General features: G+C 42.3%; 1 protein-coding gene across 1 annotated transcript in view; it reads left to right on the top strand.

Moving 5' to 3' along the window:
* Positions 1-17,528, top strand: part of SH3TC1 (SH3 domain and tetratricopeptide repeats 1) — a 92,608-nt gene that overhangs the window by 47,483 nt on the left and 27,597 nt on the right. Inside the window, exons 4-8 of the mRNA XM_089691576.1 lie at positions 283-388; positions 6,187-6,330; positions 10,051-10,237; positions 10,620-10,690; positions 15,383-15,578. Of these exons, the coding sequence (XP_089547702.1) occupies positions 283-388; positions 6,187-6,330; positions 10,051-10,237; positions 10,620-10,690; positions 15,383-15,578 (704 nt within the window). The remainder of the gene's footprint in view (positions 1-282; positions 389-6,186; positions 6,331-10,050; positions 10,238-10,619; positions 10,691-15,382; positions 15,579-17,528) is intronic.

Here is a 17,528-nt window from a genome sequence, read left to right as displayed (position 1 = left end):
ATATGAAATCTGTAACCTAAAAAAAAAAAAAAAAAAAGACAAAAAATAAATTAATATCAAAATCACAATCAAGTACTTGATGATTTTGCTGGAGTAAAGTCTGTTTTGTCACATTGTTAAAAGGAAATCTATAGTGAAAGAAATACAAGACTGCCATTGCTAAGCTTCTTCTAAGAATATTAATTGCCTGGCTGGCTTTGCCTTCAACACTGTCTAAGTGACAGTCCTGGAACAAGCATGATCACACTATCACAGTGAATGTTGGTTGTGTTATTTTCACAGGAGTTATCAGCAAGGCTGTTATCTATAGAGAGTGATAAAGATCTAATAACTGTGACCTTCCGAACATTTGAAGAGATCTGGAAATTCTCCACCTATTACTCACTTGGTAATTATCTCAATCTTTTTTTCTTTATAATTCTGATTATCTTGAAACACTTTACAATGCATACAGTGTATACCCTAATGTTTCTGTGGATACCATCAGTACAAAGGAGGCATCAAACTTTATAAATTAAACAGAACTGTGTAATTTAAGCCATACTTTGAACCAGGGGTCTCCAAGATCATCCGGAGAGGCAGATGTGGCCCTTTGCTAGACTTTATCTGGCCCTTGGGGCACTATTCCTCCAATTATATGAGGCACTATTCCTCCCACTGATACCAACAATGGGGCACTATTTCTTCCACTAATACCAAAGATGGGCTTTTTTCCCAATACCAATGATGGGGTACTACTCTTCCTCCTACTGACTACCAACCCTGAGGCCATGCTTATTTTCACTGATGCTGGGCCCAGGATATTTTCTACCATCATTGACAATCCGACCTTAAAGGCTGAAGGACCGTAAACCGACCCTTTGTTTGAAAAGTTTGGAGACTCCTGCTTTGAACCAACAATTATATACAGTTTTTATGGCATCATTCTCTGACCAGTTACAGTTCAAACTTGTCTACACTACTGTCTATTATACTTATGCATTAGTGGCAATACAGACCGCAACAAGAGACAAAAGGCTTGAAGGTCCTGTGGGTTTCCTACATATAATCTTACCAGCATATTCTAGTTTAGCTTTGGGGCCTTCTCACCATGCCTGCCAGGGAATATCTATAGTATTTGCTCAGACTTTCAACTGTATTCACAACACAGATCTTTAGAATTTATCTGCACAGCCAAATGTCTTTCTAATCTGTGCTGTAAAAATTGCAGCCGGAATGTGATTGTTTGCCATTGGCAATATGTTCTTTTTACATTAATATAAATACTAGATTATAGTGGATTTTCCAGTGTATTATATCTGGATATATCTCCAGTTATTTTGGAAGTTATTTTGGTCCCTACTTTGCTTCAAGTTCCAATAGGGCAGGAGACCCCAAACCTTCAGTATGATGGCCTCATTGTATATTTTACAAATTATTTGTGGGGCAAAAAAAACAAAACAGTTTTATAATTGAATTAATAAACTTGGACATGAATGAATAAACATGCTTCAATAACTAACTTCATATCAGAAGCCCCCCCCCCATCACACCAGAAGTCCCCCCTTTTATGTCAGAGTCCCCCTTTCACATTAGTGCCTTCCCTTCACATAGGAGTCTCCTTTTTATATCAGGGTGCCCATCAGGGATCACCTTACATCAGGGTCTCTGAAGTCTTTCTGTACATTAGAGTCCCCACTTACATTAGGGTCCCTATCGGAGTGCCCCTTTACATCAGAATTCGCCCTTATGTTAGGGTCTGAATGCTCAGTTTGTACAATGATTCTGAGGATATGCCACTGACCCTGGTGCGGGCCAGGTAAAATCCAAAATGGGTTGCATGTGGCCTGTGGGCGATAGTTGAGACCCCGCATTAGGCAATAACACAGAGTTCCCTTGCTTGCAACTGCTAGGCCTTGTACATACTGGCCTCATCTTATAGAAGAGCTCTGTGTCCAGCAAGCTTATGAGAATGTACCTACAAATGTTCCAGCAAGCTTCAAGCAGGTTACTGGAAGCTTTTCAAGCAACTTTTTTAATAATTTTAATTTTGGCATGTTAAAACTTTTTATTAATTTCAGAGACATGAAAAAGAAACCGGCGTAGGACGGTCCATTAACATATACAGGCATAAAATGAATACAGAAAAACATGGTGTCCTACAGAGAAGGAGGATTATTGCATAAAAATCGTGTTACGAGGAACCATAGAAAAACATGAAGGGACATAGTGGTACAAGGGAAGATAGGACCTGAATGTACAACTGAGAGGGAGCACTGTTCCCAATAACCATTTGGGGGTTCTGTATGAGGCATGAGGAGGGAGGAAAAAGTGAGCAGGAAGAAGAAAAAGAAAAAAAAAGGGGGGGAGAATTAGAAGAGACTGAAAGACAGAGTAGAGGAGAGAGAGAGGGTGTGTGACTTCCATAAGGGAATAGAAATCTTGGAACCAGGTCAATGCAAGGACTATCACGATGCGGGATTAGAGGACATCAGGGAAGGAGCAAAGAGTCATCAAAGTTTGGTGGGAGAAAACGTTCCACTCATGGGGTCCAGATCAACAGAAACTTAGGGACCGAATCTAAAATGGTGGCCTCAACTTTGGCGTGAATCATTGCTTGTGTGACCTTGTTTTGCATTGCTAGCATACACAGAGATGGCAACTTCCACAATTTGGCCATAATCTGTTTAGCTGCGGTAGTGATTTGCAGAAGTTTAAATTGGGGTTTGGAAATGGAGTTGGGGCACAAGTTTAAGAGTGCTACAATGGGTCTGGTGGTATTGATTTTGCAAAAAGCTGGGATAACATATGGAAAACTTCAGCGCAAAAGGTTTGGGCAACTGGGCAGGACCACCAAACATGGATGTAAGTCCCTACCATCGCACAACCCTGAAAGCATTCAGAAGAGTAATTGGGGGTATATTTAGCAATCCTCGCCCGGGACCAGGTGCCACCTAGTCAAAACTTTGTAATTAGAAGCCACCACTTTCTGTGAGGAGGATTTGGTAGCAGACCAAATGTGGTTCATTTTGGCACGTTAAACACAGATCTTAACATTAATATTGGTTGTCACTTTCAACAAGCTGCTGGCAGGGCTAAAGCGATATAGAAGGGCAATTATTTCAATTAAAATAGATATTATACTTACCTGCTCTGTGCAGTGATATTGCAATCAGCTTTCTTCCTTCTCTGGAGTCCCCCGATGGAGCTCTCCACTCCTCTCTTTCAAGTTGCCCTATAACAAGCCATGTATTATGGGTTCACTCATGCAGGCGTGCTCCCGAGTCAGGCTGTGTGTGTCCATAGACACACTCCCTCCTCACAGGGTTTGACTAACAGCTCTAGGTGAATTCAGGAAGAGAAGAGAGTGGCGCGACCAGCAGGGACAGCTCTGGATCATGAGAAATGTCAGGTAAGTGTTTAGGGGGGGATGACAAGTAGATTTTAGAACCAGTTTAGTAATGCTTTCAGCAGCTTCATCACTGGCAGAACCTGTTAAAAGTGTTGAAAACTTAGTCTTGCTAGCAGCTTGTTTAAACTGGCCACCCACTGAGTGAATTTTGTTTGGTTCACCAGGAACAGTAGGTGCTCTTGCCGACCCTGTCTGCTTTGGCTTTTTTTGAAGGAGCCAGTTGGAAAATGTTCAGGTAAACAGTGGCTGCGTCCACTGCAGCCACTGTCTGGGTAAGCTTCAGCACCAGTTGTCAGAACACAATGGCCCAGCTGGGGGATTCATATTCTACACTGTTTAGCATGGATGGAGGAGTCTGTTAGGATATAACAGCATACGGTCAGCTTTATTGTGGAAGCCAGTGATACAATAGCGATGGTATTAAACCCAAGAGCATTTATTATATTGCAGCTTACTAGTTCTTAGATGATGGCTGCATTGGTTTTCTTTTTTAGCCTTTCTTTTTTTCTCTTTTCATCTGGTGATCCAGCTAGTAGGTCTGTTGTTTTTTTTCAAAAAAACATGCTCTCTTGCAGATGTATCAGTTAGAGGGATGAGCCAAACCATTCAGCACTGACAGGGGTGCTTACAATGGTCAATTTGTGTTTATTTTTGTAAAACCTTTATCTTAAAAGGAAAAAAAAACCTGTTTGCTGTAACTGCTTATCATGTATGATCTGGAGTTTTGCTTCAATTTGTTAGTATAGTTAAATATGATAGTCCCAATACAACCACACTGGAGGCTGCATACAAGGTATTGTTTCGTTGGTATTGGGTTCCGGCTCGCTTGGCCCAGGCGAACCCTGCGTGCAGTGATCGATGCTTTCAGGGTTGTGGCCATTGTGGTGATGTATTGCATATCTGGTGGCCATGCCCGAGACTGATTGGTTTTTGGTCTCGTGTGTTTGGCCTCCTTTTCACCTTGTTCCATCTGTCCATATGCCGGTATGCTTTGCTTCATTGTCCCATACCAGGTCTCTTGGCTCACCAGCAGAAGTTGGCTTCCTATTTGTTTTTGTTGGCCACTAGAACAATTGCTCAGGCATGGAAGAGCCTGTCTGTCCCTCTTCATACAGTGCGGGACCGTATGACCACTTTGATGCTCCATGAACAGATGTCGAGTATCTGTAACGACTCCCAACGGAAATTCTTGAAAATATGGGAGCCGTGGTTGCAATATACCTTTCCCACGCTCCCCCCGGCTAGTCTGGGGTTGTGATGTTGCTCGGTATTGGCGTTCCTGGACCCCTGCTCTTGGTCTTGTCTTTTTCTGTCTGTTTTTGGTGTGGCGGAGAATAGCTGCCTTTAGTTTAAGTTACTGTCCGTGTTATACTAATGTTTTTGTCATTTATGTGCCATTGATAGCCCCTGCGTGGGCGCACCTTTTGCTCTGTTGGTGTTAGAGCACTGTTTTTTAATTTTTGCTTTATGTGCAATTGATAGCCCCTGCGTGGGCATGTTTTGTTGCTCCTGTCTTAAACTGTTTATAAATTAATAAAAACATTGAAATACAAATATGATAGTCCACCTAACACTCCCCTTCCCCAGATTGACAGTATTGCTGTCCAAAGGTGCTCCTGTGCTCCTTCATCCAGAGTGGAGGCATTCTAATACAGGAGATGTGTTACTGGCCAGATCACCAGGTGAAAACAAAAGGAAAAAGACTAAAAAAGAAAACTAACACAGCCACCATATCTAATAATAGGTAATCTGCGATATATTAAATTTTTGGTTTTGGGTTTAATACACTTTAAGATCTGTGTTTTAACATAAAAGAAGTGAAGATGAAGGATTCCTTACAAGTTTCATGAAAGCTGTTCAAGATTTGAGGAAAGGTTTGCAATTGTTTTGTAAAAGTTTGTTGTACATATTGTTCTTAGCTTCAGTTCATACTACTGCGACCTGAAAGTCATGTGATTTATGGTGCAACTTTGCCAGCAGACTTTCTTGCGATTTGCTGGCAACTTGAGTTTCATACCATGAGCCTGGGTAATCTTCCTGTAATGTCGGATCCAGATTGCATCAATATAGATGAGGATCTGACTTGGAGGCGACTTCCTATAAAGTCTATGGGCACAAGTTGGATAGAAGTCGCCTTGAAGTAGTACAGGAACCTTTTCTAAAGTCGGAGTGACTTCGGTAGGGCTAATTAAGACACGGTATTTCACGTCATGTGACTTGGGGTCCCAAAAGTCTGATCCCAAATCGTGGCAGTGTGACCCAAGCCTTATAGAAGCTGAAGGCCATGTGTGCATAGCATTGGGGTTTGTTTATATGGTCTTTTACGGGTCTGTCCAAGCCCCACCTGAACATACTGCACTCAGGCTGTTTTGCCCACGGTAGTCCAAAGCATTTGAACAGAAAACAGACCTATTTAGATAGGGCTAAGAGCACGTGATCACACCGGTTTCTTTCCTTGTAGGGTTTAATCATTTGTTCAGCAGCAGGTGGGAATCTCAGATGCATGAGCTGTTAGCATGAGCCCCTACTAAATCCAGGTGTGAAGAATGCTAGCTTCACAATTTCCTGGTAATTTCTGATATTTCTGCTCCAAAATTAAGCAATTTTCTCAGGACAGGGATTGGGTTTAGTCCTCTGAAACTTGGCTGGTTCTAGGAGGAAGTTGGTTCTAGGAGGAACATTTCCAGGAAGATACAGTCCATTGAGGGGATCAGAAACAAACTATGGTCTGGCCTTTAACTAAATGTTGCTAAAGTCTGTATATAAAAGATTTGTTTCATACCGTATTAATACAGGCTTCTTGAATCACTGTATGGAGAACATATTTTTGGACCAGACCTTTTGGCTGACCTCACTAGAGGATGAAGGTGCTGGAATTCAAGTTTTGGTTAATGAAGAGTCGCTAAACCACATTTATAAAGGTCTACTAATGGAAGAAGGTCAGTAAAGTGTTTTGTTACTTTCTGTATTGTGCGTGATTTTCAAATACAGTAGAAAGAAACACTTCTTGAAACGATGTCATAGGAAATCCATACAACAGATCCCAGGCACACAAAGCTGTTCCTTTTCAATAACCACTCGTTTGATTCTGTTTGTGTGCCGGGGATTACCACTGAAAGAAGGTGCACAGAAAAAGGATGGGGAGGCAGGCAGGTACATCTGGAGTATTGGTCCCCCTATCACTTTCATCCTAAGGCCTGGTTCACACCTATGCGTTTTTTTTTAGAAACGCACTACCATCCATATAACATGGTTTCCTATGGGACACGTTCACATATATGCGGTTTTCAGCTGCTGCGTTTTTGGAAAGGGTCAGGGACTTTTTTAAAAGCAACAATGTGTGTTTTTGGTTCAATAGACTTCAATAGACCTGCACCAAAAATGCTAGTGTTTTGTTTTTGGAGCGTATTTGCCAGGTTTTGCTTTTTTTGTTTGACAGCTGAGTGTGATCAACAAAATTTGAGGAGAAAAAACAGTGTGCCCCCCCCAAATCCATACCAGACCCTTATCATGGCATGCAGCCCAGCAGGTCGGGAAAGGAAGGGGATAAGCTAGCGCCCCCCCCCCCCAACCCCCCTTGAACCATACCCAGCCACATGCTCTCAACAAAGGGGTGTGCTTTGGCCAGTGGTTGTGGGGGTATGGGGGCCCCCAGATCCTCGCCCCCCCATTTGAATGAGTATGGGGTAAAACTGTAGTTTAGTGTAAAGTGTAGTGTAAATAAAAAAAATAGAGGCAGTTTTTGATACGTCCTTTAATTAAAAAATAAGTGTCCCCTGAAGTACATCCATGGTCAATCATGATGAATGCCGCTGCAGACCTCAGTGGCCCCGCCCCCTTGTGACGTAACCAACAGGTGTATGCTAGGTTAATGACGTCACAAGCGTGGGGCACCCCATTTCTTAGTTATTTAAGAACTGTCAGACGGCGAAGCTGTCAGATCACGGGAGCCTTCGGGGCGTTTATCGTGATTGACACGGGATCTGCTCCAGGGGGACATTTATTTTTTTGTTTTTTAAAGGACTTGCCAAAATCTCTTTTTGTTTTTATGTACACTACGCTTTTTTTCTTTCTCTGATACGCCCCCCTCCCGCAGACCACCACACCCACCAGCCAGGGTTGTGGGGAGGAAGCCCTTGTCAATATGGGGACAAGGTGCTTTAGGCAGGGCAGAGCCCCCCTTCTGCAAATCACCCCCCCATGTTAAGCTGCCACGCTGCATTTTGGGGGGGACCCCATGTTGTTTTTTTGTAATATTTTTCATGTCGGCATTCAGCTGTCAGCAGGGAACCCCGTTGACAGCCGACGAGTCATTGGTTGTTAACCGCTACCCTACTGCCCTATAGCAGAGCTACTGCTACAGAGTGGCAGGGCTGCGCAAAATCGTGTATGTGTGTGTGTTTATGTAATGTGTGTATGATTTTGCATTTCCGGGTAGGAGACACGCACGCGAGCCGCCCTACCCACGCCACCATTGGCAGCTACAGCTGTCAATCACCGGGTCCCTGCCGGAGATTGCTGAGGAACACTGACAGAGGAGAGGTCTGTACGTAAACAATACAAATCTCTCCCCTGTCAGTACCGGCATGCTGCTTTATATTGCTCTCCAGAGCAATACAAAGCAGCATGCTTACACCGTAAAACACACACAGCACAGTTAGTAAAACTGCACACAGGTAACCCTTTGATTGCCCCAGATGTTAACCCCTTCCTATCCAGTGCCGTTAGTACAGTGTCAGTGCTTTTTATTACCACTGATCACTGTACTAGTGTCACTGTGATGTCAGAGGCAGTTCGTCAGTTCCCCCCCAGTGTCAGAATGCCTGCTGCAGTCCCGCTATAAGTTGCTGATCGCCTCCATTATTAGTATAAAAAAAAATTAAAATTAAAAATTACAGTGTATATATACCGCCATTTGTAGACGTTATAGCTTTCATGCAAACCAATTAATTTACATGTATTGGGATTTTTTGTTAGCAAAGACATGTAGCAGAATACATTTTGGCCTAAATTTATGTAGAAATTTGATTTAAAAATTTTTCTTACTGGACATGTTTTATAGCAAAAAAGTCAAAAATATTTTTTTTTCAAAATTGTCGATCTTTTTTTGATTATAGCTCAAAAAATAAAATCCGCACAGGTGATCAAATACCAATGAAAGTAAGCTCTATTTGTGGGGAAAAAAGGACATACATTTCATTTGGGTGCAGCGTTGCATGACTGCTCAATTGTCAGTTAAAATAACGCAGCGCCGTATTGCAAAAAATAGCCTGGTCAGTAAGGGGGGTAAATCCTCTGGAGGGGGAGTGGTTAAGGACGTGGCTGCTGCCCGCTCCTTAACAACCAAAATGCAAAACACATAAAAAAGCATCAAACGCACGTTAACAAACACAAAACTGAAAACCTCATCAACCGCAACCACATAGATATGATTCTACCCTAAAAAGCAAAATATTACTTCAGATGGACCTGTCACTGTTAAGTTAGGAATTACATTCGGCTATAGAAATGTGCTACAGTCCTCCTCATGGGAAGAACCATTTTGTTGCTGGTAGCCTGGTGTCCTGGGGACACTATCATCCTTGTAATGTCCTCCATGCACTCCAGCCTCTCCTTTTTACTCCTTTTCCTTTTTAGTTGTGGTCCTGTGCAGGGCTGCTATTAGAAACCACGGGGCCCCATACAGCCAACTGGACAGGCCCACCCCCCACCCCAAGAAAAACTGTTTACTATGCTTTATTTAGGAATTAATGCAGTGAGTGATCAGTACCAATCAGTCATTGTGTTCAGTCAGGAAAGAAAGGGGCTGGTAAATGCGACTTTTTTTACCGCACCCTTCCCCCCCCCGCTCTCCATCCTGAAGAATCCTATTATGTGCTTGCAGCTGCTGCTGGGAAAGAGAGGAAGGAAGGCAGCAGCACTGCGGAGATGGGGGCACATGGGAAACTGGCTGGCTGAAACATACGGTGCACAGAGAGGGTGATGGGGGGGGGCAATTACTGGAACTGATCCCCTGTATGGCTTTCTCTGCAGCAGCTGAAAGCAAACAGAAGAGAGAGGTGAAGAAGGCAGCTTTCAGCTGCTGCAGGGAGAGCCATACAGGGGATCAGTTCCAGTGATTGCCCCTCCATAATGATCACCCACCCTGCCCACATCTGATTCACCCAGCTGCCTGTGCCCCCCTGCTGGCCTGGACCCCGTACAAGGGGACGGGTGGTACCCCCTTATCCACAGCCCGGATCCTGTACACTTTTCTATGTACCTGTACACAAATTCCATAGTCCATAGTTTATCTTTGGAGCAAACAAGCGAGAAGGTGGCTATGTTCCTACATACAATGGGACCGTGGAGAACAAGTGTAGCTACCCTCTAACAGGAAGTTGGATCACAGCAGCAAAAAGAAGGCATTTGGAAATTTGAAGGAGGTTGAGAGCAGTAGAAGGGACTTCTCTGAGAATACATACTTGAATAGATTTTTTTCTTTTTTTAAACCAGAGTTTATTGTCACTTTAAATGCAGCGTGTATTGCACTGTTTCAGTTCGAGATTGATTATCTCCGAAGTGATCTGAGATGAAAGTGTGGTCTACCTTCTAAAATGCATACCTCTCCAGAATTAAGATCATATCAAATTTTAACATATTGAGTTTCTTTTTCTCAGGGATATATTTCACTCTTTGCGCTGACAAGTATATAAGACAAGCCACTGTTGTTGATCACAAAGTTCAGATAATTCAGTCGAGTCCGGCAGCTCAGAGACACACAGCAGGGTGGACCCAGCCCGATTCCTCCTCTAGTGAAGACAGAGGACTTTCCATAGATGCTGAACCACTCTGTCCATTTCATCAGTAGGTAGCTGCCTTCTTTCTTTCCTTTCCACTCTTTGCAATTAAAGTAAAATGTAGAAAACATTGAATTACTTATTAACCTTAGTATAAGAATATACATAAGTTAAACATTTCAGTCTATTCAAGGAATGGTTAAACCTAATTAAAGTGACATGCCAGCTATGCAATATGGGTAAAAGAATGTGTGTGGTACCAATAAATAACATACTGTGCATAGTATGGAAAGATGTACAAACATCTGCTATCTGTAGCCAATAATAAATTGCTTTGTTTGTTAGAAAAATACTTAATGATGGCTCCAGGCAAATGCTCCAATTTAGCTCTATTTGTTTGCTTTCTTTTTATTTATTAATTCATTTTACGTCTTTTATTGTGTTTATAGGTGGTTCTTGAGAGCAAATGTAGGTTCAGACCTTGTAGATTTTGAGAAATCAGAGCTGAGAAACCAAATAGGTAATCCTATGTAAATCCTTTTTTTTGCGTATTTTAAAGTGGTTTTAAAGTCAAAATGTTTTTTTACTTTAATGCATTCCTTGCATAAAAGGCTAAGTTCACCTTCGGGAGCATGTTACATGTTCCACCTGTTTTTAGGATGGAATGTGTAACATGTTTGCGCTCCTGCAGCCTCTCCCTGATCTGTTCCGTCCGTTTGACAGCAGGCCGGGGATCTTCTTCCCGCACCCACTGTCACAATTTAAAAAATTGTGGGCTCCATCCACACGGCTGAGTCATTCATTCACAGAACTCTGTTAATGTGCTGACAGCCTTTGCAGCTGATGGCTTGTAGTTCTCAATGGGGCGCTGGTGATCACTCTCGTTGTACATTGATTCCTCCTGTTATTCTGTAACTGCCTGCCCATAGGAGGTATGACCAAACAGATACACTGACAGCCTGCAGAAGCCCTGCATTGCACCCATGATCTGCTGGTTGTGGGTGCAATGCTTTACAGGCTCCTACAAAAAAAATAGTAAATGCAAATTTTTTTTTACCTGCAAAAAAGATGTGCATTTGCTTTATATTTTTTTTTTTTAAAGGTGAACTTGGCCTTTAAGGTAAAAAGATCCCACTAACTGTTCTACCCACCTCTAAACACTTACCTGACTCCTGTCACTGCTCCAGCACTGTCTATAGACACATACAGCCTGGCTTGGGAGCACGCCCATGCAGGTGTCCCCATAGCACAGAGCTTGCTAAGGAGGCACCTGGATGATGGAGAAATGGACAGTGCCAGCAGGGAGTTCCAGAAGAGGCAGTAAAGGCTAAATCTGTGCAATATCATTGCACAGAGCAGCTAAGTAAATTCTCCTTTTTATTTTAATTTAAAAATATTTAATGTTACTTTAATGATTTGTTAAAAAATGTGCCCTTAAGGGTTAAAAATGTGTTGGAACAACACAATATCATACTCTTCTACAATTAATTAAATGATTTTCTGATTCAATTTTCTAGCAGTTATAGTTTTATACAACTGCTAAAAAATAAAATGTCTCCTTGTAGCCATAGCAAAAATCCGGATTATTATAAGGATTTCCCCAAATTCTTACCACCTTTCACTATAGCTTACTCAGACAATCCAACAGTCTGCCCAGGACAAGCCATTCTCTCTAGGGTCCAGGGGCGGACTGACCATTTGGGAATTCGGGCACTGCCCGAGGGCCCGGGGTCAGTAGGGGGCCCCATGAGATGCCCCTGGTACCTTTCATAGTCTTTTTTGGGTGTTGGAGTGTGGACGAGGACACAGGGGCCCCATGATCCCCTATTGCCCAGGGGCCCCATGAGTTGTCAGTCCGCCCCTGCTAGGGTCGTTATAAACATTGCAACTATTAGGCAACACCATGGCATTATCTTCTGTTTGGAAACTTGCACCTGTGTTCCTCTTTCCTGTGTGTTAAGTAGGAGGGTGTACCTGCTCATATGATCAGTCCCAGTGCAGGAATTTACATTTCTGGGGGTCTTCTGTAACAAGTGATGTATGTAACCAGTATAGAAGGATGCATAACCAACAGTGGCAGCATGTGAAACTTTGGGAAAAAAATAGCCAGCTCTCCTTCAACACTTTGGGATAGATTTACTAAAACTGGAGCACTGAGGATCTGGTGCAGTTGAGCATGGTAGCCAATCAGCTTCTAACTTCTAGCTTGTTCAATTATGCTTTGGCAATAAAACCTGGAAGCTGTTTGGGTTCTATGCAGAGTTGCACCAGATCTTCAGTTTTAGTAAATAAACTCTTTTGGGTCTAAAAATGGGTAAATAAATGTGCTAAGTGAATGTGTCAATCGTTTGCATTGGTACAACGAGCATTCACCGTAAGTTGCTTTATATGTTTATTTCCTACTATGATCATCACCATTTAGTGGCAATAATTTAGTATATTTTCTGATTGAGGTATTTCAGGAAAAATAACACTTTTATACAATTCTTGCCACTAGACGGTGCTGACAACCCTAGGAAATGTATAAAGAAAATCATGGTGAAGATTGGTAGCCCTGTACAAAATTAATAGCACTACCCCCTTAGGAGTTGCTAAAGATTTGGGTCCCCCTTTAGTCCTGCACAGCCAGGCAACATGCATTTTCTTCAGACTTGCATTCCATCTTGCATCCAGAAGACAGTTAACAGTCCTTGAACTTGTTTTTTTAAGTTTTATTAGGGGAATTTGAACTTGGATGGGATTGAGGGGTGTATGGGATGCCCAAGGAAAAGTAAACTGAAGACAACTTCCTGGCAACTATGTACAAGTGGTTTTTTTACAGCAAAAGTTCTTTCTTGGAGAGCTCTCCAGCCTCTGCTGGTGTACCACCCCAGACCCCAGATGAATCCTTCTTTCATCCAGCTATCTAGAGGAAATCCCTGGTCAAGGGGATCTAGTGCCTGCCACTTTAAGTTGAAACTGTCCTGGGTAAAGAGCTAGTCAGGTTTCCCACCAGAATGCCCCTTTCCCTTTAACTGGCCCAGGGGGTGTAGGATTACTCACTCTTCCTCTTCTGTGTGCTTGTTGGGTTGACTGCCTTTTAGGCCTCCTGCTGGATTGGCTCCTTCCCTGCTGCACAGGTGGTCCTCTCCTCCTTTCCAGCAAACCTACTTGAAGGTAGGCCCCTTTCCACTGAGCCCTCTGCCAAGCCTCTGCACCTCAGCCTTCTCTACATCTTCCAACCAAACTCTCCTGCCTCTGAGCATACTCAGTCACTCTGAGGGCTGTCCTGACCCCTTGCCAAGCCTCCTGCCTGGGGACTGGGCAGGATCCCTCAAGAGTGCAGACTCTTCCTCACCCCCTATCATTGAGTTCTAAAAACTTCTCCAAGTCTTCAGATCAGGGGGAGGTATCAGAGAGCTGATCTGCAGAGCCTCTCAGCTCTGACTCAAATTTGAACCCTCTGACTACCACCCAGGCTGCTACTCAGCCTTCTATCTAAAAATGAATTTATTAGCTGCCCCTAGCTAACTAGGAGGGTGCTACATAATTGACACATTTTTGATAGATTTACACTGTGCTATTGTTGGCCATGCCTAATGGTTTAGACTGATTTATGTTAAAAAGCAGAGGTGTTAGTTGCATACATTTGCAAATACTGTACATGTGGAGGATACAATGCTTTGTTAGGGCCCCTCTGTTAAGTGTGGTCCTTAAAGGCTTCTTCACAGGAACACCCAGCCCCATGCAGCGTTAAGAGCCATTTGTTTATTTTTCTGTCCTTGTGCCGAGCTGCACGCAGGTAGCTATACAAAGTGAATGGACATGTATTGGCTGTACAGACTCACCTACACAGCTGGGTTTGATAGACAGGCGGGGATGGCTGCACAGAACCAAAGGCTCAGGCTGTGTGCAGTCAGTAACTACCAATTTCATGCATGGTGTATGTTTCCAACACACTTACTAGCTGGTACATGCAATGGTGGCCAGACACCCTTCAGTACTGGCTATACACAACAATGCAGGAGAGATGTTTTAACTTTGGATGTGACTATTACCAGCACCCCCAAATATTCACGCTACCCATTCTTTGGACATTCATACACTAGCTGGCTGGTAAGTGTGCTGGATAAAGTGCATTTTTTTTTAAATAGATGGTTAATGATTGCACAGACACACTGGAGGTCAGCTGCTATTGTGCTATGTCACCTTCAATCTAATAGCTAAGTTTGTTTCAAGATGGGAACTCTGTTAGATTACAGTTAGGGACCACACAAGGGGGCCTTATTGAGGCAGTGTGGCTTCCACATAAATCTGCAAATGCATTGCATCTTATATTAACAAAGTATTGAGGGCACACTGCATAATATTTTATATGGTTTTACATGCTGGCACCACTGGCCGTGCGCTCTTCTGGGCACTCTGGCCATGCATACTGGTTAAAGGTGACAATGTGGAAGAGGATGTTGTATGTTAGCTTTATAAACCTGGCTGGGTTTTAACCCTACTATGTTCATGGGCTTTAGATACTCTAACATTAAATTGCAAAAAATGTTTTATGCAACTTTTTGATATTTTTATATCAAAGATGAACTGGAGAGAGAGATTTAAGAGACACAAATTAATGCAACTGTGTAACCATTATTACATCAGTAAATGCATTTTTATGAATGCAAACAGTGTAAGTACCTGAACCTGTATCTGAACTGGTATCAGTCTCTTGCATTCCCTGTACAGCAGTGCTAAAATGTGAGAGAATCTAGAAACACATGGAACAAATGAGGTTATGTGCTAAAAAGAAGAATGCTGATAGGAGAGAACAGTGTGACAGAGAGATGAGCTTATTGCGGTGCTGCTTCTCCTTTCACTGTCCATTCACAGGCTATGGAGGGTCCAGGACACTCTTGGCTGAGGACGTGGGCTGAATGATGTTGGCCTTTAGACTGAGGACATCTAGCAGTAGAAAAAAGTACTGCAGGAGAATCTCAAATTGAAGCTGAATATTTCAACAAATCTGGGTTGGTTATTTTATCAATAAATGGGCCATTTATTTAGTGTAATTTTTGGCTGGTGATCTGCATACATTTTCAGCAGAAGCAAGATTTTTCTTTAAGGTTTAGTTACAGACAGGCTGTTGAGTGGAATATAATCTGGTTGTTTGGTATTTGCATATACATGATACTGGATAACTTTCTATGGTGCTATTTGACATCTGCATTCTTTGTCTGATTAGCTGTAGGTTGGACAGAAGCTGTAGTAAATTATGATAGCGATGCTCCGGATGAGATGTCCTATCAGAACGGGGACATCATTGAGACAGTCAGCACATACATAGAATGCATGGAGTGGTTTGTAGGAAGAAATGTGACCTCTGGCTGTGTGGGCTTTGTGAGGACCAGAAATGTGAAACCTTACACATCGGATCATGGGTGAGTGCGGCAACAAAAAAGAGAATTCATGAAATAAGCAAAATCTTTTTGAATGTAAACTAAGGCGTTGGCGTATACTAAACTGAATGTATGCCCAAGAATCAACGCTAAGAAGACGGGCTAAAAGTCAATATAAAACTCACATAGAGGTAGGTCTTTATTAATCAAATTGTTACAAATGTATCCAAACGTGTAGAGCAATAATATCCCTTGACTTGAAAAAGCGCATGCACATGAAACGTGTTGTGGTTACCAGCTGAGCCTGCATTCCACTCCCAGTGCTCCATTTCCGCTTTCTTCCCGGTCGCAGTGACGTCACTTCCGGAGTGTCACGATCCCTGGCTGGTCCAGGAACACATCGAGGAGAAGCATCTCTTCCCGGTTTGGGAACGCAGGTGAGCAGGCATTCCACCTTACAGCCTGGGGACATTATTGCTCTACACGTTTGGATACATATTTAACAATTTGCTTAATAAAGACCTACCTCTATGTGAGATTTATATTGACTTATAGCCACAGTCTACTTAGCTCTGTTTCTTGGGAATACATTTATCACTTCTATCAGTGTGACACCAGAAACAGTGGACAAGTGGCCCCAATATGTGAGCTTATGCACTCTGATCCTTTGTTCCAGTATAGTAAACTGACTATTTTTTTTCACCTCATCAGAACCACAGATCATTTTGCTTTATAGTGCAGCAACTGTTAATGTACTGTAGAAGTAAAGCCAAAACTTTTTTTTTTTTTACTTTTGGATAGAGGAAGGAATATTCAGGGAGAGAAGGGAAATGTGTTCAGTTCCTGTCCTGTAGGTAAAAAAACTGGAGTACTCAGAATCTGGTGCAACTGTGCATGGCAGCAATCAGCTGCTAACTTCAGCTTGTTCAATTAAGCTTTGCCAATAAAATCTGGAAGCTGATTGGTTTCTAGGCAGAGCTGCACCTGATTTTGTACTCTCCAGTTAGAGTAAATCAACCCCCACCATCTTCAAAATAAGAGACCACCCATCTTAAGCCAAGTACACAAGATCAGAAAATCATATGAAAAATACTGCTTTCGAAGCAATCATACGATAATGTGATCGTTGGTACACAGCTTTCGTCTGAAGTTATTCCAAGGGACAAGAACAAAAAATGTTTTCGTATGATACCAGAAAAATTTTAGTTTAATCAGTACAGTTTTTGCCTAAAAATACAATACAAATACAATACATTATATCACTTTCAAATTTTTATTCTGTCGTACAAGAATTTTCATAACTTTAATCGCTTGCCGGTTGCCCTATAGTAGAATTACTGCTAGAATATATATACGTGGTTTGCCTTTCCAGGTAGGCTAGGCATGGTGGCTAGGCATGTCAATCACCGGGTCCCGGCTGGAGATTCCCCGCTGGCATCCGGCGATCTCTGTGAAAAGCTGATAGGGTAGAGACCTGTGTGTAAACAACACAGGTCTCTCTCCTGCCAGCAAAGACATGCTGCTGTGTATTTCTCTGCGCTTCCTGTCCAGTGTCATTAGTACAGTGTCAGTGCTTTTTATTAGCAATGATCACCGTATTAGTGTCATTGGGATGTCTGTGGTAGTTAGTCAGTTCCCACCCAGTGTCAGAATGTCCACCACAGTCCCGCTATAAGTCGCTGATCGCCGCCATTACTAGTATAAAAATTTTTTTAAAGAAAAATTACAGTATATATCACCATTTTGTAGATGCTATAGCTTTCACATAAACCAATGAATTCACATGTATTGGGATTTTTTTTAGCAAAGACATGTAGCAGAATACATTTTGGCCTAAATTTATGAAGAAATTTGATTTTGAAAATTTTTTTTACTGGATATGTTTTATAGCAAAAAGTCAGTTTTTTCCAAAATTGTGGGTCTTTTTTTGCTTATAGCTCAAAAAATAAAATCCGCACAGGTGATCAAATACCACCAAAAGAAATCTTTATT

Source organism: Staurois parvus, unplaced genomic scaffold (assembly GCF_062004578.1).
Source record: "Staurois parvus isolate SC_StPar_1 unplaced genomic scaffold, SC_StPar_1.0 ptg000564l, whole genome shotgun sequence".
Lineage (NCBI taxonomy): Eukaryota > Metazoa > Chordata > Amphibia > Anura > Ranidae > Staurois > Staurois parvus.
Note: the sequence above shows the minus strand (reverse complement) of the source record. Positions and strands in the feature narration are given on the sequence as shown.